Source organism: Hippopotamus amphibius, chromosome 3 (genome assembly GCF_030028045.1).
Source record: "Hippopotamus amphibius kiboko isolate mHipAmp2 chromosome 3, mHipAmp2.hap2, whole genome shotgun sequence".
Lineage (NCBI taxonomy): Eukaryota > Metazoa > Chordata > Mammalia > Artiodactyla > Hippopotamidae > Hippopotamus > Hippopotamus amphibius.
The window spans coordinates 567,703-594,133 of NC_080188.1; the positions used below are offsets into that span (position 1 = coordinate 567,703).

The following is a 26,431-nucleotide window of genomic DNA, read 5'->3' on the forward strand; positions in this document are numbered from 1 at the left end:
TTTGTGCCACACAATTTAAATACCTAAGCTATATCAATGAAGCCTTTTCAAACCCAAGTGTAACTGAACTCAACTGAGTTCAGGAAACTGGGGTTCTGGTAGTTATACCTTTTATATTTGAATAGTGAATTCAGAAATATCTTGAGAAGTCTATTGTTTCCATAAGCCATAAAGCGGCATGCTAATATTTGGCATCTAAACCTATCCCATGATAGCCTCATATTTTTAGATAGATTAACAAAACCCAAAGCAAACAGAAACCAAAACAAAAAACCCACCTCTCTTTAGAAGATGCAGCCAGGTCTTTGGCTTGGAAAACACAGTCACCAAATCTATTATAAATAAGCAAGAAGAAGAATGGGTCTTTTGTCCCTTTCCTAGAACAAAAGACAAGCCCTGGGCAAAAATTTGAAGTCTTCCCCCTCCAAAATGTCACATTTTCCTTTCTTATGTTCTCTCTGGCTCACTAATACCATTTCTGAAGGTCTAAAATTATGCTGAAATTAATCTTTCCTCATCTTGGTCAAAGAGAGGTATATGTGAACTAACGATTACAGAAGTGAAACGTAACAAGTGATAGTGAGATATGGGGAGTAGTAGGTAACTAAAGTAGAGCAGCACTAAAACTTGCTGATGGTAAGTAACCATATGATAAACTTGAGTGAGCTAGGTACCCATACTGATGCTTTCTGCATTCCTCACTCTTATCATAATGCTGATTACTAAAGTTGACCTGATACCTATCAATTTAATATAGTATCTTTGTAATTAAAATACACCTGATACAATGTTTTCCCATTCATAAATTTACCTTCAGATAAATTCTTGAGTTGCTAGACTCAATTCTATGTTTTAAAATCTAATTTAAAAAAATAGAAAAAAAATCTGATTAGATGTATGTAATTATCATTCAAGTAGCAAATCTGAAAACTTTGACCTACGTAACATACAAACTATCTTTTCCTAAGGTCACACTTATTTAATGAAGTGCTTCTGCAGTAAGTACTCAGATGATAAATCTATTTAAGTGTATCTTTACTTCCATGGTGGTAAATTCATGCACCACACTCAGTATAAAACAACGACTAAAAACTATAATTTATACAAAATTTCAATACTTTGTTATTTGCTAGAATCCTGCTTTCAAACATTGACTCCTGAAAAAATACATACATACATACATACATACAATAAACATTAAGGCAAAAGGTAAGAATTCAGACTTTGGAGTTGGAAGAAACAAGAAAAGGTGGTATCATGAACGGTTTTCCAGAAATCAGGACATCCCGCTGAGTCTTAATGGAAGAGTGAGAGTTAGCAAGGCAAAGCAAGGAAGGGCACACGGCACATTTAGCGCAAGAGAGCAGCATGCCTAAAGAGATGGGGAAAAGAAAGCTCGATAGGCCTCGATACAGCCCACCCAACAGAACTCTGTGTGATGACAGGAACGCTCTGTGCTCGTGCTGTCCAATACAGGGGGTGAAAAACTGATTTTTAATATTAAGTTTCAATTAATTTAAGCAGCATGTATAGAAGCTGAAAAAGTATGGTGAAAATACAGAATGTGATGTGAAAGAAGGGCAATTATAAAAGACTGGAGCGACAAGCACGACACGGATCCTGAAGGGCTCAGCACATTTTGCCAAGGAGTTGATTTTTATTCTGAAAGCCAGAATAAGCTACGGTAGGCATTTCAGTAGTCAAGAAACCGGATGAGCTTTGCATTCAGAGAAGATCACTCAAGCATCAAGTGGCACACAGACTAAGGTGGGGAGATGAATAAAGCTAGAATGGTTAGGAAATCAGCAGAAAATACAGCAGAGAGAAAACAAGAACATAAATTTAGGCAGAAGTACACCTAAGAAAAAAGAGAATGGCTTTGAGCCATGTACTACAATTAAATTGGAAAAATAATTAAATGGTGACACAGTTTCATTATTTTCAGGTGGGAGTGAGAGGGGTAAAGATTTCTGGCTTGAAAAATTGAGTGTATAAACATTCACTGAGACAGAAAATCCATGAAGTGTTTTTTTCTTTTGTCTTATATGATTGGTAGATACAAAAGGAGTTCACTTTTGGATATGCTAACTTGGATGTGTGGGCATAAATTAAAACAAAAACATCTGCAGGTAGAAAAACAGACTTAGAGATCATCAGTACACAGATGGAAGATGGAGTCTCATTTTCTAATTAATTAAAACAAGTTTCCATCAAGTATCAGAATCAAAATATTTTTAAACTACCATTTAAAAGTTTTTTTCTATTTTAGTTGCTAATATTGTAATGACGTTATTGTTTTTACTACAAACGTTCAGTATTTCAGCACATAAATGAAGTCAGTATGTCATCTGGTACCACGCTACCCACAAGCCCCCTCCGCAAGCCTGCCAACACTCAAACCCTAAAAAAAGCCACACTATATCCAACTCAGGCATTCACACGAAGTTGTTCCTTTAGCCTACAATACATTCCAACCCCCAATCTTGCCCCCAAACATGTCTAGATAACTCCTACTCATTCTTAAAATCTTGGTTTTAAAGATCACTGAAATCCTAAAACTCCTAGAAGAAAACACAGGGGAAAAGCTCCTCGACATTGGTCTTGGCGATAATTGTTTTAGATATAATCAGGCAACAAACGTAAAAATAAACATGTGGGATACATCAAACTAAGAAGCCTCTGCAAAGCAATGGAAACCAAAATGAAAAGGCAACCTATAAAAATATTCGCAAACCATGTATCTGATAAAAGGTTAACATTCAAAATATATAGAGACTCACATAATTCAGTGGCAAAAAAAACTCATTAAAAAAAATGGACAGAGGAACTAACTAGACATTTCTCCAAAGAAGATATACAAATGGCCACAGGTTCATGAAAAGGTGCTTAACATCACTAATCATCAGGGAAATGTAAATCAAAACCACAATGAGCTATCACCGCACACCTGTTAGGACGGCTGTCATCAGAAAGACAAGAGATGAGTGTTGGGGAGGCTGTGGAAAAAAGGGAACACTTGTGTACTGTTGGTGGGAATGTAAATTGGTGCAGCCACTATGGACAACAGTACAGAGGGTCCTCAAAAAATTAAAAACAGAACATATGATCAGGCAATTCTACTTCTTGGTATAAATCTGAAGGAAACAAAATCACTATCTCAAAGAAATATCTGCACCCACGTGTTCACTGCAGCATCGTTTACAATAGCCAAGTATACTAAAGAAACAATCTCAGTATCCATCGGTGGATGAACAGATGGAACATTACTCAGCCATGAGAAAGACGGAAATCCCGCCACCTGCAACAACGTGGATGAATCTAAGGACATTACTCTAAGTGAAATTAGCCAGACAAAAACAAGTACTATATGATCTCACTGATATGTGCAATCTGGGAAGAAAAAAAAAAGTCAAACTCAGAGAAACAGAAGGTAGAGTGGTGGTTAACAGGGACTGGAGTGTTAGGGAAGATGGAGCCATGCTAGTCAGAGAGTATTAAGCCTTCCGCTATAAGATGAATAGCTCTGGGGAGCTAACGTAAAGCATGGTGACTATAGTTAGTAATGTTGTGTTGTGGACTTGAAATTTGCTAAGAAAGTAGATTTTAAGCTTTCTCATCACACACACCAAAAAAGTTAACTATGTTAAAAGAAAAAAAGTTAACTTTGTGAGGTGACAGATGTGTTAATTAACCTGACTGTGGTAATCACTGCACAAAGTATACACATGTCAAATCATCACATTGCATACTTTAAATATATACAATCCTATCTGTGAATTATACCTCAGTAAAGCTGGGGGGGGGGGGGGGGGGAGAATCACTGCCTAAAATTAAAGCTTCATATAATCTAATCTAGCTTTAGACTAGGTTAGACCCACTATTACATGCTTTATATTATATAATACTCCCTTTGGAGCACCTACCACAATTCTAGTTAATCATGTATAATTTCTAAATGTCACTTCCCAACTAATCAATTATTCATTTAACAAATATTTGCATGTCTATCAAGTGTTCCAGAAACTGAGGATACATCAGTGAGTAAGAAAAGACAAGAATTCTGCCTTCAAACCTGGGGAAGAAGATAGGAAAAAAAAAAAAAAAAAAAAATCACATAAATAAATATTTGCTATTTTTATTCAATAAATGCCACAAAATTGTATAAGCTCCAAAAAGGAAGGACCATGCCATCTTGCTTGCTATGATAACACTAGCATCTGGCCCATGCAAGGCATTCAAATACTTGTTGAATACATGTTTGAGAGAAAAATTTCACTCTGAGACCAAAGATATTCATTCTCAAAACAATTTTTAAAACACAGCCCAATCTGTAGGTTAAAAACTTAATAATTATCTTTCCCCCATCAAGTATCCTTCTGAAATTCACAAACATTTATTTACTTACATCCTACCTTGTTCTAAGAACCCATATTTGCATCTTGCTTAGTTTAGTGCTTTTTCTATTTCTTGGACTCTTAAGACACTTTAGCTTCAATGTAACCACTGCCTCTCTCTTCAGTAGTTTCTTACTATTCTGTTCCTCCTATAAGCATATGTCAAATATTTTTTCCACTCTGACCTAAGAACTGTCCTGCCTCTATTAATGAAAGTGTCTCTGTTACAAGGCCTTAAAGTCTCCCTAATCCCAAAGCACATAAATGGAACTACTGATATCTACAGGTATTAAGGATGCTGCTAAACACCCCACAATGCACAGGACAACTCCCCACAATAAAAAATTGTCTAGCCCAAAATAGTGCCAAGGCTGGTTTGAAAGTCAGCAATAAGGGAACTGGGTTCAACATGTCTGAACAGACACTAGAAGAGAAAAACTCAAAGAAAACCTTAATTATCCGCCTCCTTCTCCAATTTACATTTATGCAACAAATGGAAACCAAACTAGTCATAAGGAATTACTGAAGAATAAGTACACGTATAAGACAGTTACCCTGTTTGAGACAAGGTTGATTCCACACTAGAATAATTATTTTACTGTATTTAAATTCTTCTTAGTCATTGTTGGAAAAAATGGTCTCATCCTCTCATTAAGAGCTGTTAGCATTCCCTGATTTTTATATCTGAGTCTGTTTTGCCCTCTCATAAAATAGAGAATGATAATGAACATGGAGTTAAGATCCATGCTGGAGTCTCAAATTCGCAACGACAGCAGCCACGTGACCTTGGACATATGACATAACTTCTCTGAATCACTAATCCTTCTTCCATAAGACTTGGAATATCATTAACACTTCGTATGTATGGAATTTCTTAATAAAATGTAATAAATCAATAAATAAATGCTAAACATTATTAGAAGCTAGAAACACACAATTCAGGATCTGAACTAGATTTTACTCCTGAGTACACAGGCAAAAATTCAGGAAACACATTCCAACCAGGTTGTGTTCATATTATTTCACTTTATCTTTTACTAAGTTTGTAAGTTACTCTAATACTAGAATATTCATATTTTATAGCACTGATAATGTCTCATTTCAAGCAAACCTAATAGGTAAAACAACTAGGTTTATATACAAATGAAATGATAATATGGGATGATAATATGCCTTGGGAAGAAACAATAATTTACACAGAAGGTTTGCTGAGCATCTAAAACAAACACAAAAATTCAATATGCAATTTTTATGAAAGATACCTAGTACATAAAGCATATATGACTCTAACACTGAAATAACCTATAGAAAGTAGACTATGAAGGCTTTACGGAAGACTGACAGCAAGAGAAAAATACATACCTCCAAGGTGGAGGAAAGGGAATGGGATTGGTAAAAGATGAAAATTTCAACTTCATCTGTCATGTTTTATTTCTTAAGACAGAAGGTACATGAATATATATTATATTCCGCTGTAAATTTTCTGGAGGTATGATATAGTTCATAAACTGAAAAAAGTTTTATGGTTTCAAACATTACATGTGTTACCTTAAAGATTTACCTCTACTCAACATTATTCTTAGCAGTACAGAAAATGTGAAGTTTACTGGAGTATCTCTGATTACCAAGGCTCTTATAATGAATACTGAAATCACTGTTCTAATCAACTTTCACCATTTAAAAGAACAGACATCTATACTAATTCTGCTTAAAATTCTTCGATGGGTCTCTACTGCTTACAGGATGAATTATAAATATTCTAGGATAGCATATATGGCCTTCCCTGATCTAGCCCCTGCCTATTCACCAACCTCATTTTATACAAGTCCATTATAATTAATATGCTACTTATAAGAAACAATCAACCTACTATGTTATTTACAAATCTGAGCTTTTGCATGTGTTGTCTCTCTGAATGTTTTTCCCCATCTTTGTTCATCTGTCAAGTGTCCTGTCTTCCATACTAACCTAAAACATTTTCTTCCAACTTTACAACTAGCTGAGTAATTAACCATATTAAGCAGCAGTTTGTTCATGTGCAAAACACAAAGATCTAGCATACAACAAATGCTGTCCAAATGGTATCACAAAGACTTTTCCAACCTTACTTGTCAGAATTCACTGCTACCAGCACCACGTTCTCCCAAGTATGTTCACATACTAACTTGAGACTTTTTTTTTTTTTTTGAGAAAGGTAGCTAGAATGTTTAGCAACTTGACAACCGTGACAACATTACTGCCTTTGTATTAACCCCAGAATCTATCACAGTGATTCACCTAATAAATGTAGTTGAATTCGCCTAAAATGCAGCTGACAGAGGATGTGGCTGACAGGAGAGAGGGACCGTCTACACTTAGTAACACGATGCTTTTCCAATAAAGAAGTAGAAAGCTTTTAAATAATAAGAAAGATTACTACTGTAAAAATGAGCATTTGTAGCAAATACAGTGTTTTAGAGAAGACTAAAACAGGTGACAAAGTCTTCACATAGTCAACATTTTTATTAGACTCCGAATAAACACCTGCCTTAAGGTCACAGTTTAATGGGGAAGAAAAACAAAAGCAGGCAAGCTCAATAAACATAATATAGACTTCCTGAGATGAGCAAGAAAAAGAGTGCTAATGCCAAACAGAAAGTGAGAGAAATAAGATGGTAGAAGGTACGTTATCTTTAGTATCTGGGGGGTTGGTGTTAGTAATGCCATGGTGGTTAAAGCAAAGATAAAAATTTTGATTTCTGAGAAGACAAATGCAAGATGAAAAAGGCTAAAAATGAAAAACAAAACACTTACAAATTAAGGAAATAATGCTCAAGCATAAACTGAGTACAAGATAATAACTTGCAAAAGTAACCAGCTTTTAAGGCACAAGAAACTCCAAAGCAAACTATACTATAAACTCTGGCTTATCTCAATGACTTAACTCTACCTGAATTCAGTGACTTAACTCTGTTAAAAGAAACAGTTTTCAAAGCCACAAGGGGATGGGGACAGGGGAGAGTCTCTGTTCCCTGAAATCTCAACTCACTTTTGATACAGTGTATCACTCATAAAATTATTGTCTTGGCTCCAAGTGTCTTTTGGCTATGTCCAAAACAACAGCACCTTCAAAGGGCAAATAACATCATCTGCCACAAGTAAGGTTATTAAAAGTGCCACAAATTATAAAGAAAATTTCCAAAGAGACTTTGCATGATAGCTGTATGGTAGAACAAGAGTACAAAAGGGACAACACAGATGCCTGACAAAGCAGAAAATTTCAACATAACTTGCTAATAATCAATTTTAAGGCAAATTTATACACCTAACTGAAGAGAGTAAAACAAAGGCAGAAAGTATATTCCCCGATTTTCATTAAATTTATGCTTGTTTATTTTTTAGCAGTGAAAGGGTGAATATATTGAAAAAACTCATTCACTCAACAATTATTTAAGTACTCAGTTGGTGCCAAGAAAACAGGCAAGGAGAAAACATGTTTTTTCCTTTACCCACAGACACACACACACACACACTTTTTACTTGGTGGGGAATGCAGCATAAATGTTTATATGACAGAGAAAGGAGCGTGATTCTCAGTGCATTCAGAAGGGTACCAAATACAAACCTGGAAAGGCTAAGAAGAAAAGCTTCCTGGAAAAAAATGAAGTCTAATTAGCCAAAATGAGACAGAAAAATAATCCAGGAGTTGAAGCAAAATTAAAAATGTATAATGTATAAGAATGTCAACTGTATTGTTTGTCATAATGTAAACTGGAAACAGCCCCAAATCCTTCAAAACAGAACAGATGAAGAAGTTACCACACACTTACATATTAGAGTATTACAGAGCCGTGGAGATGAGTGAACAAGGAATGAGCCCTATCTGCGGTGGGCCACATGAACGAATCTCACTACCATAATAATTTAAAGAAGCTACACACAAAGAATAAATGCCATATAATTCCATTTAAGCAACGTTTCCCAAAACAGTCTACAAAATGAGAATACTATTCATATTTGACAGGAGAGAGATTAGTGACTGGGCGGGATTATGAGGCGACCTCTGGGCAGGTTCTATTTCTTAATCTGTGGTGGTTACAAGAGCATGTTCATTCTGTTCACTGAAGTGTAAGCATATAATCCATATACTTTTCTCTATGTAGTTATACTTTTAAAAAAAGTTTACAAAAAGAAGAAATGAATAGCAGCTATTGGTAATCCACAAAGAAAGAAAAAATGCAAAAGCCCAAAGGCACAGTGCTTGATGATCCAAAAAGGGTTCAGCATGGCTCCTCTGTAAAATGCTAACCACGATATCTATACTCAGGATTACTGTAGGATTAAAGGACAGAGTATGTGCAAAGCACATATCTGGCACAAATATTTATAGGTGTTTAATAAACGTCAGCTGTTATTGTTACTATACTACTGTTACTCTGCTACTGATACAGCTCCTTGACGGTAGTGTGCCCAAGACAGACAAATGACAAAAAGCCTAAACAACAGAGGTGGCAGGTTATGACAGGCTTTTCTAAAATATATTATGAATTTAGACTTTATCCTAAGGTGGCGGGGAACCAATGAAGAATTCTTCACAGAGGGTAATATCACATCTGAGTTTAGGAAAATTGTCTAAGAAAATAAAATGTGAAGCTTAAAAAAGGATGTTAAGAAGAGGCTGTCAACAAATCGTACAGAGAGGTCCAGTAAAGAGAAAAGAAGAAAGAAAAAAAGCACTGACTAGAAAGTCAATACATAAAAACTTTTGAGAGAATAGCTTATTTTCTAAAGGTTACAAAGTTAATAAGCAACACCTAGAATAAATGATATTCTAAATTCATAATTTACTACAAATATCTCAATTTAATACTTTTTATATAATTGTAACTTTAAGCACACAAATGTCAACAGGACATTCTCTTCAACCATTCATTAAAATTAAACTAAAAATACTTTTTTAAAGTCTCTTGGAATCATCGTAATTATTACTAATGACAAATTACACATACATGTGTATAGACAGATGGATACCTATACATACATCTATATCTCTGTATATATCTATCCATATCTCCTAAAATTCAGATTTTCCAAGTCATAAATTAATTTGATATGGCTCTGAATAAACACTCAAGACCAAATTTTAAGTACCAAACCACCATGAGTGCTAACAAATATTGTAACACTAACATGAAAACATTTTTAGTCAGTTATTGTTATTTCAGCAACAACCAAATAAGATGAATGAACGCTCTGAGACACCTTACCTATAGCTCTGTTAATTCAGTGGCTCTATAAGATGGAAAACAATGAACTGCTCTTCAACATGTTCAATGAATCTATTAACAAGCAGTACCTTCTTTGACTTGCTTGATGAATATAAAATGTCAGATCGATCCAAGACATAAGCAGCAATGGTTTACTGGTTTAACAGTCATTCAAAAAAGCAGAACAAAAAGATGGGGGGGGGGGGCTGTGAGGGAGGGGAGGGTAGAAAAGAATACGCTTCTGGGGTCTAGAACTCAACTTTTCTGGCTCATAACCAAACCATAAAGAACCAAAAATAGTTTATATTAAGCCTAAAAGCAAGTAGTAAGATATCTTAAATGTCATGATGTTTTTCACAACTCTGGCATAAATCCACAACTACTGCCAAAAATGGGTAATCTGGCTTTGTTCACATTAGAACACAGAATGGACTGACTGCTGCATTCAGACAACCAGTATATAATATGCTTTGTTCTAACAAAAATTCTAATATTAAAAATTAGTCCAGAACCTAAAATACCATCGTTAAAGCTGCGTCACAGAAATATAGAAATTCATTATGTTTTCTTCTTTTTTTATATATTTAAAATTTCCCATAATGATTTTTATAAATTATTTCCAAACTTTCAAATATTCTCCTGGGAGAGCTACTTTTGATTTCCCCAAAGAAAGAGTAATCAGTGTTTGCAGAGGGCTGGTATAAAACAGAACTGCAACAGTAAATTCACTGAATGGAATGTGGAAAGTGGCACCCCTGTGAACTTCACCACTTAAAAGCAAGCTAACAAAAATGTCATTTGACACCCAATTAAGTATCAGAATAAGCACCAGTTCCTTAGGAGGGGGAAAACACAATCTGGCTTCAAGTCACTTTTTATACTCTCACAGTTTCTGCCACATTGCAACTTTTGGGCATGCTATAATAATTTTCCTAAAAACAATATATCAGACTTCCATGGTTTTGCGTCTGGTGCAGAAGAAGTCATTGTTGGGTTGAGAAAAGAGCAAATACTTCAGCAGATTGTTGTCTGTAGGATAGAAGGTTAAACTAAAAAGTATCAGAGCAGAAGAGGGGAAACTTAAGAATTTGTGCAGTAGCCCAGGCAAAAAAGTAAGGTTGACTTGGATCGGAGTGGAAATAGAGGGGGACGAATGGACTTAAGATATAGTTGGAAGCATAATAAATAATAACTGGTGAACTGGGTATAGGAGAGGAGATGGAGAGTAAGTGAAAGATGACTTTCAGGTCTCTGACTTGTGAAACCAGGTACAATGAGATGAAGAAAACCAGAGGAACAGATCTGGTATTTCGTAGAGGGAGATCAAGAGTTCAGTTTCAGATATGTTATATTTAGGCTACCTGAAAGACATACAAGAGGAGAGAGATCAAGTAAATCAAATACTGAGAGAGGCTAATAACTGGGAGGAGACAGAGAAAATGAGGGTCACAAGGAAACAGTTAAGGTTTTATTTAAAGAAGTAATCATACCTCAAAGCCAGGGAGGTCTAAAACCTAGAGTGAACCATGTTACATTCACCCTACTAACTTCGACACAGTTTGTGAAAACTGACTTGAGGCAGTCTTTTCAAATTACTTCTAATAATTATAAAGCTATTCACATACCAAACAAAAAAATACAACATAAAACTACTAAGTCTATCTAGGCTATATTTTTCTGACAGATAATACAGGATAAAATTTGAGGGGGTGGCAGCAACAAAACACCACACAAAGTCACCCCCTGGACCTACCATGGTTACGAACACAAGAATGCAGAGAGGCCACATCATTCCTGCAGCAAAGCTCTGCGCTAAGAAACCTCAGAGTTCCTACTCCACTATATTCCATTGTACAGCTGGTTTCCTTAGAGGTCTTGCTGCACACAGGCTTGCAACAACTGGCTTCAGGCCAACGACACACCCTAATGGTTGGTCCTAGATACTGATATGCCTATTTATCTCCAATATGGAAACTGCTCTGTGTCCCATCCTGGGTCACGGTCCCGCAATCCAACAGGCCTCTTAAAGAGAAGCCTGGACATGATTCTCTGTTCTTCCTCCTTTTTCTGTATGTTCATAGCTCATCTGTGACTAAAATCTGTTGATTGTAATGACTCGTATCTTTTGAATTCTTCTCCCTTCTCCATTTCTACCACTCCTTTTATTTCAGACTCTCATGATTTCTTGGTTGGGCTATCTTGACATTCCCCTGATTGATCTGCCTGTCCTATTCTCCTATTACTCTATTGGCAGAGTCATCTTATAAACCACAAATTAAACTATGTCACTCCCATGCTTTAGAACCCTTCCATGGTTTGCTATTACCCATGAGTTACTCAACTTCCTTATCTGTAAAGTGGGGATGATAAAAATAGTTCCTACTTATGTGACTGTTGTGAGAATCAAATGAATTCTAGTATAATTAAGCACTTAATGCCTAATGAACTGTAAAATAAAATAATTTAAAATAATAATAATCACTATTATATTCTGCTTAGATGTTTCTCCATGATTCAGCTTCTATTTCTCTTTTCTCTTCTCATGCCCCACAATCATTCCTGGACTCAGACAAAGAAACCTCATCACTACCGTCCTCTATACGACAACTTTAATGCTGTATATGCTTCTATTACATACCATTTACCATACTTTAGAGGAGGAGAGGCTTATCTTCACTGCAAGACTATGCTTCACAAAGATAATCTAATGTATCTGAATCACCTAGCACAATGACTGGCTCATAAATATTTACTGAAAAAATTATGAAGAGAAAAGAGATGTATGAAAGGATTACAGCAGACGGCCATGCTTCCTTCAACACTGAAAATCCAATCATTCTTGATAAAAAATAAGAAAGCAATTTTAGAACAGGTCTAAAGAATGAGTGAGTCAGCAAAAACTCACTCTGTGACAGGGGATGAAAGCACCTGTGGGTTCAGACTGAGGAGAAAAATGCAGATACGTTAGTTAAGTAAGGTAACAGTAAGATAAGTTAGGTGAGTAAACTAATCTGTAGCCACAGGGAAATTTTACTTCATTTATGAGTTATGCTGGAATAGAAATATTAAAAGGTCAAATAATAAAGCAAAGGAGGAAAAACAGATAACCATTAGGCTGATGCCATAACATCAGTGTGTTTAAAAAATTAAAAAAAAAAACCCAAACATTTTACCAGGGCACTACTTTCCTATACTACATTAAATGGGTATAGGGGAGCATAGACAAAGGATAGTTAAAATGAAACAATAAATTGTCACCAGCTATTTCTATTTGATCACTTGCTACTCTTGGGAAAAGTTCGAAAGGGATGGAAAGGGGATGGCCATCATTCTTGGAATTGGGATAGAGGGTTAACTGTGTATCTTTACATCAAGACCAAAACTTAACACTGACAATCCATGCTGGGAAAAACCCTTGCCCCACTAACTCCATATTTTTACCTCTCCCTAGTCCCAATGTTAAAACCAAGAAAGAAATTTGGGTATATTATTTCCTCACTAACCCATCTCAAAGGAACCCTTAACTCTAATATGTGCATTCAAATACAGAAGCCCCTGGTTCTCTCTTATTCCAGGACCAGGAACAAAAGGCCAAGGAGGTCTAGACTCAGGATACTTCTCCCTACTCCTGAATTCAAAGTTCTGCAATAAAACAGAGAACAGCTCTATTACTAAAGTTTTAAATACAACTATCTGATCAGGAAGCAGAAAGGATCAGAGTTGCTAATTTTTAAACTAAGTTTCACCAAAAGAGTAATACAGACTTAAATGTGAATTCTATCTTCATTTTCTAGATAAAAAGTCTTGGGCAAGTCAGCTTCTCTAAGCCTTGGTTTTCTCATCTATAAAATGAAGATAAAAATTGTACTATTTCACATGTGAAAATTAAATGTGATTAATACAAATAAAGGCTTATTAGCACAGTGTCTAACACACGGTGGTAAGAGCTCAACAGATATTAGCTATTACTATTTCAAAAGGCAATTCTTAGTGTTGAAAAGTCTGTAAGTCAGTTTATATATTGTCAAGTATGAGAATTTAAGGGCTGAAAGTGATTTATTCAAGAGGATGTAATATTTAGACTAATGACATTGTTACAAAATAAAAATAAATACTTAAAGCAATCAAACTTACAGAAAATGTTTTAAGTATGATAACTTTTACTTTTCCAACTATTTGAGAGCAAATGGCCTACGCGATAACCCATCACCCTTGTGTTCTTTAATAAGGATTTCCTACAAAGACATTCTCTTACAAACACGACCATGAGACTCAGGAAATCAACAAGGAAGCACCACGCTCCCAGCCGCGGGGCGTCACTGCTCCCAGGCCCCTTCTCAGGGAACCGTTCAGGGCATGAGGGTGTATTTCCACGTTCTGGATCTACACGTGACAAACACCATGAATCACACCAATCCCCTCTTCCAACCCAACGCTACGCAACGCATTCTAGCTCTGCCCGCTTCCCTGATGGTGACTCCCCTCTCAGACAGGGACAGGTTTGGCTCCCATCATCCTGGGTGTTACTTATTTGACCAGCATCCCTGTATGTCACCAGCCTCCCACCACTGTGCCTGCTTCCCTATTCCCACATGGACACTCGCTTCACCCCTCTCTGCCCCAACATCCCACACCTCCTCCATGGAGTATAACCTCCCTTATTTCTCGCACTTGGCCCTCCTCCTACAAGAATATCCTCCCCATCTTGCTTAGGCACTAACATCCCATACTGAGCTGACCTTCCACTGGGATGTCTTCCTCTCCCCACCCTCAGGATCTGATCTTGCACTCCGACCATGGACTCCCACCTCAACCAACCTGAGGCTCAATACACCCATACCAGGCTCCCCGCCCACACAGATGCCTTTCTGCTGCCCCTCCTGGTCCCCATCACCTCCAAGCAGATGCCCTCCTCATCCTCTTACCCTGTACCAGGCTACTTTCCTCCACAAATACCAATCTGACCCTGCTTGGGCTCCAACACCTTACACATGTGTCCTCCTATGCAGACTGCTCCTCATGCCTCCAGCTCCATCAACACATGGGGACCCTCCTCACCCTGCCAGGCTCTGACACACCCACTCCTTCAAGAGGGACATGCCCCCTCCCCCATATACCCCAACCAGTGTGGACACTTACCTTTGTTTGGTTCCATCTGATGGTTTCAGTACTGAAATGTTCAGAAAGGAAAGAAGGGAACAAGGAAGAACAACTGATGACATTTAAAAAAGAGAGAGACCACTGAATAAACTGCATAAGCACCCATAATCTAAGCTAATTAAAAGGACAATCTATTTGCCAAAGTATCTGCTTTTTCCACTTAAAGAAACAGAGGTCGATTCTTTTATACTAATTCCTTCTAAATCTAAAAAGTCAACTGAAAATTGATAAAAAAGGAAGTCTTGTCTTTCTTTTCTAGCCAAATATGCATTTTATTTAAGTATCCTACATAGGCCTGTAGAAAAATCTATTCGTTAAAAAAAAAAAACTCTACCAATTTTGAGTTTAAAAAATCTGAGTGTTTCAAACACTACAATTAAATACTTTAAAAAATATTTAGAATATGTAAGTTTGACTTGTTTTCAGTATAATGACAATTGTATTTCCAGCACTTATGCCCACATACAACCCTGCAAAAATTAGCCTCGATCATTACAGGAGTAACAGCTTTTCCTTGCTCCCTGCTTCTATGAGGAAGGATGTGTCATAAGCACAATCTGAGCCTCTCTTCACTCCTAGGGAAGTGAAGTGACTGATCTGATTGGTGATTTTATAAAGAATAACTGGGTAGACCCTTGGGAGGAGCTATCTGGAGACCATACCCGCAGAGAGCTCATACTCTAGGACTGAGTGGATAAACCGGCCTATGCCAGAACACCCGATGCTCCCACCAAGCTACTTCTCTAACCTGGCCACTATCAGTAATAAAAGTGATATTCCGCTTCCATCTTTCTCCTTGTTTTAATTTTCTAGTTGTTCAGAACTCAAGCGAAAAAGAAGGGTGCAATTTGAGAGTACTTTAGCAATCCAATATTTTAATTAATTTATTGAAGTGGAGATTGCTCATTTTCCCAGCTTTGACTTAAAAGGGCTGCTTCAATTTGAGCTTCTTAAAACTATTACAAACAAAAAAACCCTCAAACCGGAACCAACAGCAGATGTTCAAAATGAAAATAAGCGGACTTATCTGATCATGCTTACTACCCATTAAAAAAAAAACTTCGAAGGCTCATAATTTCCTCCTTATAGATGCCGTAATTCATACTTTTAGTTTACTTCCTACTCCCACCCTATACCCTAATGACACTAGAGTGCTGGATATTTTCAGAACATACAAGGGTGAGCCAAAAATTATCCGCACTCTGGCTGTAGAATTTATAAAAGTTTTAATATAACCAGAGTGTGGATAATTTTTACTCACCCTCATACATCATTTGGACTTCCATACCTTCGCTTATACTGTTCCTCAACCTGTTCCTTCCACCCTACTTTCCTGCTGGATCATTTAACTTAGGGATGAGCAAACTATGGCCAGCACACCAAGTCTGCCTGTTTTCGTAAATAATTGTGTTACTGGAACACAGCCATGTTCATTCATTTATACACTGCTTTTGCACTACAGCAATAAAGACCATATGGCCCACAGAGCCTACAATATTTACATCCAGCCCTTTACAAAAAAACCTGCAACCCCTGCTTTCACTCAATCCTTTGAAGCCTAATCACTTCAGATTCTTCAAATCAAAATTAACTGCTCTCTCCTCTGTCTTTTCATTATATTATGCCTACTCTAATACTTAACATCCCTGATAGCTGTGAGCTCTTTAAAAGCAAAGAATTTCTAGCGTAGGCATTAGCTTTTTTACCCAACTCACAGTCCCCACCTCTCCCAATACTTTCCACATGTTTAGGGGAAGTATTCTGGAAGAAGCTTCTGCCCTTTTCTCTACTCCTTATGCATCATACCAAAGGAAAGCGGAATGACTAGTACTGGCAACATCCTAACAGTTGTTCCTAGTGGACTGCACCAACGTGGTAAAGGTCATTTTTCATACATGTCCAAGCCTACAGCTCATTCTGCCTAGATGGTCCTACCTAACATAAGCAAACCACATGGGGCAGAGCTTCCTTGTATTTTAGAAGAGGTCTGCAGCCCCAGCTGCTCTGTCTTTGATAGGTTGGTAAATTCAATTCAGGATGACACCATCCTAATTCTGACCTCAGTTACAAGCCAGGTTCTTCAATGCAATTTTACCATCTAAAAAGCTAACATTTTGATCTGATTCCTCAGTCTATTTCCAGTTCAGAACCTAGTTAAGGAAGAAACAAGGTATTACACTCGAATCAATAGGCACCCAGTAGGACTCAAGATATCTGATGACTGACTGACAGCAGTAAATTAACTGGAAAAAAAAAATCAATCTTTTAAAATGTGTAACACTCTAATGCCACACATACCATATCTTAGTTGATGAACTTAATTAGGAAAATATGTTTTGAAGGAAAAAAGAAATAAATTTAGAGTTCACATTCAGTGATTCAAACCAAGCCCATCTATTTATCTAATTTACCTCTCAATACTTTGTTGCTATCAACTCTCAGTTTAATTAACGTATAAAGTAATCATGGATATTCTCCATTCAAAAAAGTATTCTCCATCTTATTATCTATCTACAAAACAAACATTCCCTAGATCCCAGGCCCTTCCAATTACTGCTCCATTCATCTGTTCTTTCTCAAAATGTAACTTCTCAAGTGTTTTCTCCTCTTACGCACATCTTACATACTTTCTAACCTATTACAATATAACTTCCACCCCCACCACTCTACCGAAATTTATCCAGTTAAGGTCACCAAGAACTTCCATGCTGCCAAAAACAACGCACACTTCTCTGTTTAATGGTGCTTGACATCTCATCAATATATAACAAACCCTCCTTATTTTAACACTCTTCTCTCCTCTTAGATTTGGTAATACCATCCCTCCTGGTTTTCCTATTTAGCCAATGGCCTTACTTTTCAATGTAAAAGTCCAGTGGCCTTCCTTTGAGGCTCCTCTTCCTCCATCCAAGGAATGTTGATTCCTTAAGACATAATACTGAGTACACTACTCCTCTCTAGTTATACTATCCCTTACCCTCAGGTGGTCTCATCCATTTCCACAGATTTAAATATCATCTTTATGCTGGTAATTCCTTAATTTATATCTTTAGCCCAGAAACCACTACTATTTAAGTATTATAGCACCTTTCATAAAAATACGAAATAGTGAACATTTAAGGACAGATATTATCCTAGTTTCACAGATTTCCATCTGTGAAAAGTGAAATGACTTGTGCCTAAGGTTATATTGGTAGAAGCTAAAAAGGAACTGTGTTCTTTCAATACTTAATCCTTTTAACCATTTGTGAAGACTTAGCCTCTTGTCCCTAAACTGTTTACTTTAAATATGAAGACTACTGGACAAAGCTTCATCCCTGTATACACACCTTACACACAACCCTCAGAAAAGAACTAGCCAATCTGAATTAACAGAGAAAGGTCTCAAACTAGTTTTGCAATAAATACTATAGAAAAGATTCTAGGATACAAATAAATTTTAAAGGTGATTGGGGATGCAGGGTAGCTGTTATGATTAATGAGCAAGGTGTACAAAACAGAAGTAAAAGCAAATGGAAGTCGCTGGGCTGTCTAAAGAAGAAACTAGGCAAACACAGGGAAGAAGTCTGGTGGACTATGATCAACTAATTGTATATAGTTAGGAGCTTTTATCTGATGAAAAAAGACAAACAGGAGATACTACTGCTTTGTGAACTACAAAGTCAAAGTAGATATTCCAAATAATGATTTAATATAGGTTAAAAGCTAGACTGAAGGACGGTAAAATCAGTGATACAGATGCTGATATAAACTAGAATCTTATCTCCATCCGCCCAAGTGTTTACTACTTCATCAGAAAAACTGAATCCAAGAGATATTTGTAAAGAAAATAACTTGGTAATAGAGCAAGGTAAAGAAATAAGAAAAGCAAAGCAAATAAAAGTAAGCAGGGTTGTTGCCAATTAATGGGAAAACTATATGAAAAGAAAGACATAAAAAAGTGATTCTTCATTGTAAGTTATCTTCTAGGAAACATAAAAATTCTCAAAACAATTTTTAATTTAGCTTTAATTAAAAGCAAAGTGCCATTCTTCAAATACAAATATGGCATTATTTTGTTACCTTAGTTTCCTAATGGTAGCAGTAGGTTGGTGTGGGCCTATTCACATTCTCTTATCTATATTCTGTGGTGAATAAAATACACACCCCACCCCCAAAAAAGAAGAAATATTATCAAAAAAGAAAAAGATAGGAACTCTAAATCTCAATAATGTATGACATTATAATTGAAAAACTGGATTTACCAAAAAGGGAGAAAAAACTGCATATCCCAAAATCTACATGCTGGACTTCCCTGGCTGCGCAGTAGTTAAGAATCCGCCTGCCCATGCAGGGGACATGGGTTCCATCCCTGGTCCGGGAAGATCCCACACGCTGCGGAGCAGCTAAGCCCGTGAGCCGCAACTACTGAGCCTACGTTCTAGAGCCCACGTGCCACAACTACTGAAGCCTGCGCACCTAGAGCCAGTGCTCCACAACAAGAGAAGCCATCGCAATGAGAAGCCAGTATGCTGCGAAGAAGAGTAGACCCTGCTCGCTGCGACTAAAGGAAGCTCTGGCGCAGCAACAAAGACCCAACGCAACCAAAAGTAAATAAATAAATAAATAACAACAACAAAAAACCCTCGCAAAAATCTACACGCCTTTGTTGCTCCTCCCAAGACTGCACTGTGGTAGAATTAAACACCAGGATTGAAAGACAAGTCAGGAGAGCATGGAGGACACATAATAGCTATTTCTGACATAATAGGAACTTTTCACAGTACCAGCCAAACAGAGAAGTAGCACGGACAGGAAGAGACAGCACCACACAGAAAGGAGAAAACATATATGCTGAAACCAGCATACAGCCTGTTTCTAACATTTGCAAACATACAAAATTCATACACTGCTTGGACCCAAGGATGGAAGAACTTCCAAGTATACAATAATCCAAGAGTATGCAGAATTTCAAATTTTACATGCAAAATTCACAATACACCTATTTCACGGAGAAATTTGGATATGTGTCTTTAACACCCAACTACTCATGATCATCAGAGATCTCATTTGCCTGATACATATTATTAGATAGTGCTTTAATTCACATCTTTTTTCAACGGACAAAAAATTTGCTAGTGCTTGAAAAAACAGTTGTACAGTCAAAGCTTTTGGGTAGCTGACCCATTCATACCAGTCCTCATCAAGTCCAGATTTCTAAGTAAATCTACTTTTTTGGAATTTACACAGCAATAGTGACAAAATGAGGTAGAAGTTAGTGGAAAAATAAAAGCATAGGAGGCAAGAAACAGCCAGAAAGAAGTGTCAAGTTGATTATCTAGAACTTTATTCACCCTGGACTACCCCACGTTTAAGCGTTATATATAGCTCTACGAAGCGCTCCCATAACTTCTTCAGAGCTTAAAAACAGAGGAAAAGAATATCCTCTGACCCTGATACTGCTGAGTACACCTGGGGCAGGCAGCTTGGAAGAAAGTCTACTCTGCAAACACGTGCAGAGCTCTAAGACAGTGATGCAGTTCACAGGGAGAGTACAGAGAAGAGGTACCAACAAAGAGTAGGTTCAAGATGATACAGTATGACAGGTTTCTTTTTAATGAATTTAAACTAATTTCTTGTATTCAATTACTACAAAGCCAGGACATTCTTCATAAGGTAGGACGGCATCAAATGTCTTGCTCTCCTCATACATAAAAAGCCAAGATTAAGCTAAGTGATTATACTGATTCTTAAATCTCACGACTCCATGTCTCAAGAATACCCTAGAATACAGATCTTCCAAGCCATTACTTTTTCTCTAACATGCCTCATGATCTTTTCATTGTTCATCAGCATTCCCACCAAAAAGAATCTATTAGCAAAAACATAAAGCTCAAAGCTGCTAATAACCTGTATAAATCAATAATAATGACAGCTCATGTTTATGGAATGCTTTCTATATGACAGACACATATTAACATATATCAACACAATTTTCAAACAACCTCATTATCTTCAATTTACAGGTAAGAAACTGAAGTACAGAGAGGTTAAGTAACTTGTCCACATTGGTGGGTGGTAACAGCCAGAATTCAAACACAGGTAGTCTAGCTCCAGTGCCTATATTCCCACTCTCCATATTACATTATTAAAATAAAAGATTCAGGGACTAAAAGATCTGAGGAAAGCTATCCAGTTTGGTTAGTATCAACAGATTTGAAATAAGTGTTACCAAGGTAATCAAGACTTGGCTGGAGTTACTACACTATAAAACTGTGCTGTCCAATGTGGTAGCCATTTGCCACATGAGGCTAGTAACACCTGAAATGCAGCCAGTCCAAACTGAGATACGGGATAATAACTGATTTCAAAGACTTAATATTTTAAAAGGAATGCAAACTAACTCAACAATTTGATACGGATTAATGTTAAAATATTTTTAATATACTAGGCTAAATCAAACATGCTTTTTTACTGTAGCTACTAGAAAATTTTAAATAATATATTTGGTATGTTGGAAAGACACTGGAGTTTATATAATGATTCTAATCAAATCTTCATTGTTTTATTGCTGCAACCTTAGGCAAATGAGTTACACTGATCATTAACTTCTATATGAGAAAAATAAAGCTTAAAAATAGCCCTGACACCTCCTGTTCAGATTTTGGTATCTAAATCCATTTTCCACTAAAAAGAATGGAAGGCTCCTTGGAAAAACAGCTGATGCCAGGGCTGGGACAGGTAAAGTACAAGACGAACCTGGAATATCTTGTTTGGACAGGAAAGAAGTGCTCAAAGTTAATCACTGGGCAGGAAGGGGTTGGGGAGACATGGAGACATGGGATTTGTCAAAAAACACTGTAACCAGCTTGATGAGGCTTCCAAATGGCCAAACCTGGGACAATTTGGAAATCAAAATAATGACAGTAATGGATTTAATGACTGAATAAAATAAGAATCCATGAGTTCATACTGGTGAAAATAACTAACAAAATAAATAAAGGAGGAGATGGGATATACTGCTTTATAAGAGAATATCAACTACTAGCTACAGAATGATAAGGCTAGAAAAAGCATGAATGGATGTTAAAACCTATGGGTAAAGTTTTGATGAGACTATGTAAATATCCTGTTCCTCAAAGTATTTTCCCACAAATTACATATGAATTATAAAAGGACAAATGGTAACTTTCAGTGAGAAATATGGAAAATACCACATTAACAAAATTTTCAAAGCTACCATTACCAACACTGAGACAAACCAACATCATGAACCTCAAGATACGATGTATTAAGAAGGACAGAACATCTCTTCAGAGATATTCTTACCAAAAATGCATAACCAATCTAACCATGAGGAAACAACAGACAAATTCAAACTGAGGGACATTCTACAAAATAACTGTCCTGTACTTTTCAAAAATGTCAAGGTCAAGAAATACAAGAAAGGCTGAGGATGTGTTCCAGATTTGAAGAGACTAAAGAGATGTGACAACCAAATGCAATGTATGATCTTGGCCGGGGGATAAAGCTTATAAAGTAAAATAGATAAAATCTGAATATGGATTATGAATTCATTAGTAGTATGTCAATATTGTATTTTCTGGTTTTAATAACTGTACTGTGGTGAGGCAAGACAATGTCCTTGGTTTTAGGAAATATAACTGAAGAATTTAGGGGTAAAGAGGCATCATGTCTCCAAATTACCCTCAAATCGTTCAGGAAAAAAAAATAAAACATGTAGATAGATATAAGGCAAGAATGATAAAGCAAATACTGCAAAATGTAGTACAACTGGTGAATGTCGGTAAGGGTATAGAGGAGTTCCTTGTACTATTCTTCCAACTTCTCTTGTAAGTTCAAAATTATATCAAAATTAAAAGTTAAAACAAAAAACCTGCCTTATTTCCCAGATCATATATCCTAATAGACTATACAAGTCCTGATAACGTTTAAAAACATACTAATGCATTTCTTTTATCCTAGACTTGACTTTGCTTTAAATGTTATGACTTATCAGATGCTAATTATATATTCCATAAAATCCAGGACTATATCTGTTATCACTCAACACCATGCTGAGTACTAACATACTATTTATTATATCCAACAAGTACTCAAACATGTTAGAACATACTCAAAAGTATAGCATAGTATAGGATAATTACAGAAAAAAATCAAACTGTAAAAAGCACCACACTGGAAATAAAGCTATTAATTGGGACACAGAGCTTATAGGACAATTCTTCAATTATAAACAAAGAAAAACCAGGATTAAATCACGGAGTAGTCATAAATCTAACCTAAAGAGATCAGTTCCACAAATAGAGAAAGGTAAACATCATTTTCCATATCAAGAGTTAAACATCTTAAAAAAAAAAAAAAGTTAAACATCTTAGCTAACTACACGCAGTTACGACAAGTAAAATGAAATTTTTCGCCCATAAAATTAGACTAGTTATATATGTTATTTAAAAAATGAATGAGATTATTTTAAAGATGCAGGATAAGAACTAAGATTTTAAAACTTCACTACTGGCTCAGTACTAATCTGCTGTTCGGCCCTGAAATGCTACTTACAATTTCCATATCTCATTTAAAAATAAAACTTGTGGATCATTTTCTTTCCCAAAGGCAGAAAGAATATTTTATAATTTCAAGCAATGAGAGCACTGAATATTCAGTACAGAAGTACACATATATATCCACACACATACACACATGCAAAGTAGAAAGAATACAGCTTTTCTGCAAATACGTTTACCAAGTAATAGCAAAAGGTAACTTAAAATAATTATACGAAATACATTTAATCCCAACTCACACTATAAATAGGCGCTTCACATACACGCTACTGAAAAAAACCAATCAACCAGAGTATATCCTGCTGAAGAGAATTTCATTGCTTATTTTAAAAACAATCGTAATAAAAAATTAATTAAATAAAAAATAAAAACCACAATAAAAACAAAGTGTGAGATGGATCTTCCTAGGTCTCCCGACTAGGACTGGGACTGTGGGAAATAATTCTCAAACATAGAGCTCAGGAAAAGATTTCCTTTCAACTACCGAACAAGTGTATATCATGTTTAAAATGTAACACAGACAGTGCGCGTTAGACACACAGCATTAACTCAGTTTTCAACGCCTTCCAATCCTACTTGAGTATCCAAATAGGTAAGACAGAAAAATATCTTATTTGCCTCCTTCCATCAAATCCAACGAATTCTGTGTTTAATTAAAACGTGACTACTTTCCAAAGGCACGTATATTTTCGTGAGACAAAGCCGTACTCGATGCATCTAAACCAGCAAGATGAGAGAAGAGAAAAAGCCAAAGTATTCCAAGATACACAAATTGTTCAAAGACCCCGTCGAGTCACGGTGCGCCTCGGCAAAACACGCTCCCCCGCCGGCGTCCGCCCGAGCAGACGCAGCGCTTTCACACAGGCCGTCGGGGCGGCCACCTGCCCGCGGGCCCGTCCCGCACGCAGGGCACCCTGGCGGCCCTGCGCTCCAAGCGCTCACAGCCGACCGAGCGGGCGCGTCACCCCTGCTTTCGAGGAGATGAAGCCACTCCGGGTGTGGGACCGCAGCGACCGCCCGGAACGGCCCCTCAGGTAAGGACAACGCGCCGTGGCGAGGCTGCGACGCCGGCCGCGGAGACGCCGCGCCAGCGCCCCTCCTCGGCGCGCGCCCCCGAGCTGAAGCTGCGCCAGCGCCCCGCGCCGCGCCCTCCCTGCCTCCGGCCGCCGCGGGCAAGACCCTCCGGCGCCGGCCCGGAGCCCGCGAGGGCGGGGAGAGGGCCGCGAGGTGGCGCCCGCGCCGACGGGGACAGCGCGGGGCGCGCGGGCGGCCGCCCGCTCTCACCCCGCCGCCGCCGCCGCGCCTCCCGGGACAAACGCGCGTCCCGTGCCGTCCCGTCCCCGCGGCGCCCACCCACCCGAGCTGCCGGACAGCAGCTCCGCGCACGCGTCTCACTCGCCCAGACGGCGGCGGCGGCGGCAGGCGGTCCCCGCGCCTCCCGCCACCCGCGAGCCGCGCGCAAAACAGCCCGGAGCCCAGAAGTTGGGAGCGAAGCGCTTCCGACCCCACCGACACGGAAGACGAAACGGCAGGGCAGCCGGGATGGGAGGCGGCGGGCGCGCCGGGCGCGCCGGGGCCAGGGTGGCTGCCCCACCGCACGGGGGAGCGGACCCGAGCCGTCGGGGCGCCCGCGCGGAGGAGGGGCGCGGGGGTGCCGTCGCCATGGCGACACCCCCTCCGTCCGGCTGCCGAAGGGGGAGGAAAAACTTCAAATCCCAACCGTCAGCGCTCGAGCGGCTCCTCCTTAAAGGGGCACACACCGCGCCGCCGCGCGCGAGAGGGCAGCGCCGGGCGCCCCCGCCCCTCGGGCGCCGCCCCCGCCGCCCCTCGCCCCCCGCGGCCCAGCCGCCCCGCCAGCTCCGGGGGTCGCGCGGGCCGCCGTCCCCGGGCGCCCGGCCGCGGCGGCAGAAGGGGGTGTGTGTGCGCCCGGCGGGGGCGCGGACCGGCCCGCCCTCCCGCCGGCTCTGCCCGCCGGCCGCCCTCCGCCCGGGCGCCGGCCCGCCGACAGGACGGGGAGCACGGCCAGCGGCCGGGGGGCCGCGGGGACGGCGCGAGCCGGCCGTTTCCCCGGGGGCGCGGCGAGCGGGTCCGGGCTCCCCGCTCCCGGGCAGCCGAGGAGGGGCCGGAGCGCGGCCCGCGCCGGGCGAGGAGCGCAGACAAAAGGCGAGCGCCGGGCCGCTGCCGCCGCCGCCCGCGCCGCGCTCGCCCACGGAAGCGACCCGAACGGGAGGTCCCACTGGACCCGCCGCCACAAACTCCGCGGGCTGCGGCGGCCGTCGCCGCGCGGGGCCGGGCGCCGGCCCGCGGCTCTCTTACCTACACAGTGCATGAGGCGGTGGCGCCAGGAGTCGAGCTCCCGCCGGAACCCTCTCCTCTCCGCCGCGCACCGCGGGCTGCGGCACGGAGCGGCGGCGGCGGCGGCGGCGGCAGCGGCCATTCTCTCCCTTCCCTTGTCCATCTGCGTCCCGCGTCACGCGCCCTCATTTACATACGGGCGGCGCAGGCACGAGGCAGGGGCGCGGGCCCTCGGCGCGGGCCCCGCCGCGCGCGCCCCCCGGAGAGCTTGATTGACACGTGTCACGCGGCCGCCCCTCGGCCCGGCCCTCCCCACCCCGCGCTCCCTCGGGGGAGGGGGGGGCGCGCCGCGCGGCGGGGAGGCGGCGGCCCGCGGCTCCCGCCGACCCCGCCTCCCCATCGCCGGCGCTCTCCCCGCCCCCCGGCGTCTCCTCCAGCGGGCCGCGCCGCCGCCGCCCGCGGACGCCCTGAGCGGGAGCGAGAGGCTCGGCGCCCCGCCGGGGACCCGCGTGCCAGGGGAACGGACGGCGGCGCTCCCTTCTGCCTCGGCGACGCGACGCGCGGCGCGCGGAGACTTCACTTCCCAGGCCCCTTTGCGCCGCGGCGCGGGGCCTGCCGGTCCTCGTAGTCCCGCGGGCGTGTGCGCGTTTCCGCGCCCTCGGGCTCCCAGCCCGGCGTCCGACTCGGCGGCGCCGAGCCGCGGGCGGGTCCAGCGCCCAGGACCGCGCGCCGCGGGGCCCGACCCGGCCGCCGGGACGGTTCCGGGGCCCGC

At 40.2% G+C, this 26,431-nt stretch overlaps 1 protein-coding gene across 11 annotated transcripts in view; it reads right to left on the minus strand.

Annotated features, from left to right (window-relative positions):
- LCORL (ligand dependent nuclear receptor corepressor like) overlaps positions 1-26,076 on the minus strand; it is a 179,003-nt gene extending 152,927 nt beyond the window's left edge. For 8 of the 11 annotated variants that reach the window (XM_057726706.1, XM_057726710.1, XM_057726704.1 and 5 more), the window contains exon 1: positions 25,681-26,076. In XM_057726706.1, the coding sequence (XP_057582689.1) occupies positions 25,681-25,822 (142 nt within the window). In that variant the 5' untranslated portion in view covers positions 25,823-26,076. Of the gene's footprint in view, positions 1-12,545; positions 12,559-25,680 lie in introns of those variants that run through there. The other 3 variants (XM_057726699.1, XM_057726700.1, XM_057726701.1) reach the window with 3 other exon arrangements.
- Positions 26,077-26,431: the final 355 nt, after the last annotated feature.